This window comes from Numida meleagris, chromosome 10 (genome assembly GCF_002078875.1).
Source record: "Numida meleagris isolate 19003 breed g44 Domestic line chromosome 10, NumMel1.0, whole genome shotgun sequence".
Lineage (NCBI taxonomy): Eukaryota > Metazoa > Chordata > Aves > Galliformes > Numididae > Numida > Numida meleagris.
In genome coordinates this window covers 19401412-19405002 of record NC_034418.1, presented here as the reverse complement: position 1 = coordinate 19405002, position 3591 = coordinate 19401412, and the positions used below count along the sequence as shown (strand labels likewise).

General features: G+C 43.4%; 1 protein-coding gene across 1 annotated transcript in view; it reads right to left on the bottom strand.

The window, feature by feature from the left end:
• ZFHX3 (zinc finger homeobox 3) overlaps positions 1661 to 3591 on the bottom strand; it is a 510940-nt gene continuing 509009 nt past the window's right edge. Inside the window, 1 exon segment of the mRNA XM_021408156.1 lies at positions 1661 to 3591. This exon segment is cut by the window's right edge and continues 52 nt beyond it. Within this exon segment, the coding sequence (XP_021263831.1) occupies positions 3308 to 3591 (284 nt within the window). The 3' untranslated portion in view covers positions 1661 to 3307.

Sequence of the window (3591 nt, the reverse complement as noted above, 5' to 3'; positions counted from 1 at the left end):
CAACCAACCAACCAGCCAACCAACCGATCAACCAACCAACCAACCAACCAACCCAATTTCTGCTTCTATTTAAAAGTTCAATTTTTGTTTTCTAAAGCAAAATATATTTCCACGAACACTGAGTGCGCTGGCGGTGCCGGTGCCTCCCTCGCCTGCTCCCGCCCCACCTGCCCTGTGGGCGCGGGCGGCCCCAACACGCGCCTTTCACCTTACTTTATTCTCAGTTGTATGAAACTTTGGCCATCTTCACCACTTAAAAAAAAACCTTTTTATTAAAAATAAAACAGAAACCCGCTCAATGCTAAGTTTAAAATCTTCTCCTCGCGCCTCGCTCTCCCCACTCCCGGGCGGATAGAGGGTGCGCTCGGGGCAGATGGACGCAGCCCCGCCACGCACCTGCCCCACTGCGTCCCATGGGCAGCGGCTGTGGTGTGTGGGGCCATGCTGTGTGGGGCCATGGTGTGTGGGGCCAGGTCCGGTCCCGCCGCCTGCGCTGTGGCGAGGGGAGGAGGCAGCCTCGCACTGAAAGTCTCTAGAAACATTTACAAAAAATACAAGGAAATGAATTTATAAAACCTTTTAGTGGGTGGGAAGGAGGAGGGGGAAGGAGGAGAGGGAAATTGCACTATGACCAAGCAATATAATTAAAAAAAAAACAACAACAAAAACCAACAAAAACCCCAACAAAAGGAAAGGGTTTCAAAGAGACCTCGCAGAACTTGACAGATAAAGCTAGTGTTAAATTGTTAACTCGTATCACAGAATCAAAAACAAAGAAAAAATTTCTATATGGTACAGACAGAGTAACATACAACAGTTAAATGGCAAAAAATATATATATATATATTTCATAGAATTACAAACAAGATAAAATAATGGAAAACCAAAACTGTACAACTTTAGAATTTAAAAAATGTTCATCTCAAACACGGGGAGAAATACAAGAACTTTTGTTAAAAGAAAGCAGTTTGTTAAAACAGCGAACGCGCTTTGTGTTCTCGTTTCCGTTTCGACACCTTATGCTACAGCTGATACCGGTAGGAACATCGGATGTACTCTCTTTAGTATCGTCTACTTAAAAAACAATTAAAAAAAGAATTTGCACTGTGCATTAGCCTAGTTAGAAATATGTACAACAGTTCGGGATCTAGTCTTTCATCAAACTAAAACCAAAACTCCATAAAAACAAAAGAGTCCCGCTAAGAAATGAAACCCACGTTCGTCTCGGGGCACTCCGGGCTCTCGCGGCGGCGACGCGCGGCCTAGGCCCTGGGGAGCCCGGGGGCGGCGGGAGGAGCCGCGTTCACAGTTATCCAAGTTCCCTTTGAAGCAGGAGGAGGATGAGGATGGCGGGGAGAAGGCTCTCGCGCTTTCGGGGCAGAGGACGCGGGGGGAAGGACATCGTTCCTGTTGACGTTTGGCTACAGAAGTGGAACGGCCAGCATCTGTTTGTCTCCAGGCTCTGCGCGTTAGCAGCACCAAGTTTAACTTTCCAAGTCCAGCCCGCAGGAGGCGGGGGAGCACGCGGCGGCACACGGCCCAGCACGGCCTCGCACGCGGCCCTGCTGCCGCCCCGGGGCCCACAGACGCGGCCGGGGCTCCTGGCGTGCGCTGCGAGTTGTCTCTCTGCTTGCAGAAGAAGCACAGATAACAACCTGGGTACTTTTTTTTTTATTCTTTATTTAAACTTAGACTTGTTTGTTTAATCAGAAACAAATTCTCAAGTAAAAAGAATCCTTTTTGCTCATTCTGCACCAGTGGTGAAAGGGTATGTCTTTGGATTTTATTTAAAGCATGAATTTTCTTTAGAGAAAAAAATGTAACAAAACCTTGTTTTTGTTTTTTTTTTTTAAAGAAGGAACAGAGTGCAGCCTAATTACACAAACAGAAACAAATGCGTATAGTTCAGGAACAGAGTCTTTGAAGCATTTACAAATGAGGAAAAGAAGAGGAAAAAAAAAAACCCAACAGGAAAAATGGAAAATAAGAAAGAGATAAGTGCACAAGGGTAACAGACATAGGTAAATCGTATGTATTTGCCTTAAAAAGTTTCAAACCCCCAACAAAAAATATTCTGCAAGGGATCCTACTGACCCCCAAAACCCTTTGAACTTCTTTCTTTAGTTTTTATAAAATAATTATGCAACCACCCTCTAAGAAATGAAGGTAGCAACCATAAGTGGAAGATTACAGGATGGGGGAAGTGGGGATAAAGGTACAAAGGGAGAAAAGCTCGGGCGAGTCAATGGATTGCAATCTATCTGGCTAGGAATGAACAAGACAACATCAAATGAGAAGCCGTCAGCTGGACCATACAAAAGCTAAATGTACACAAAAGGGTTTTTTCTTTTAAATCTACCATACTGCTTCAGTTCATTTCCAATGCAACAATCTACTCAACACCAAAAATGGTCATATCTATCATAAATACAGAAAGTCAGTTGTTTTAAAACTTATTTTTTAAGCTCCGAGTCCTCAACACTCTTTGTGTTTTTTTGTTTTTTTTTTTCTGAAAAGTGGGAGTGCTTAACTTTTCCCCTTGAAATTGGCTTCAGCAGAAAAGCTACCCTTAAAATCCCCGAAAAGCTAAAGCAGTTCACATTGTTTTTCTCTTGAATACTTTCTGCCCATTTTAAATTAAAAAAAAAAAAAAAAGGAAAAAAAAAAAGAAAAAAAATCCTTTTCTGGAACAAAAACAAAACAAAACAAAAACCCCCGAACAAACAAAAAGAAATTATATATATATATATATATATATAAAACAATGATTCTGAAAACAGAACAAAGTGTGAGCGATTGACCTGAGAATAAAAAGACATTACATTTCTTTTTTCTTTTAGCAAGCCATTGGTATCTGAATGCTAAGATAGCAAGAAATTTAAAACTGTAACAAGGTGGGCTGCTTTCCCATACAGTGCATGCCGGCCTCTGCTGTGCTATCGACGTGGGGCGTTACTGAGAAGGGGCAATGTACAAGGGGCTTCCGCTCCGAGGACACGACGGAGGCAGCACGGGCTCTCGTCTCCCAGACCAACAGTACCTTCGAAAGGACAAATGTAACAGGTTTGTCTTTGTCTTTTTTTTTTTTTTTTTTTTTTTTTTTCAGTTTTATTTTATTAAAAGGAAAGGAAAAAAGAAATGTAAAACCCACCGGCATCGTTATATGGGAAAACAACCCACACTTTTTCTTTTTTTCTTTTTTCTTTTTTTGGTTAGAAGCTTTGGAATTGCAGTTAGTCTATTTTTGAAATTGGTTTGTTATTAACTTTTTTTATTTAAATTCATTTTCATTGTTCATCTTCAAAGCTTACAATCTGAAGGTGTCCATTCCTACGCTAGCTAGACCACTGTCCTTAGGGCAGCCGGGCTCCCGGGGCCCCTCCGCCGGGCTCGCCGGTCCATCTGACTTTTGGCTAAGATCCGTGTCAGACTCCTCCGAATAGTCGTCTGTTGGCATCGAGGGCTGAACCCCTGAGGTGCTGCATGAACTTGAGGTAACCGTTGAAGATGAGGAGAGAGGAGGGAAGGGCGGCGGCGGCGGCTTCCCCGGTGGGGCGCGGGGGGCGGCCGGGGGCCAGGGCTTTCTGGAGG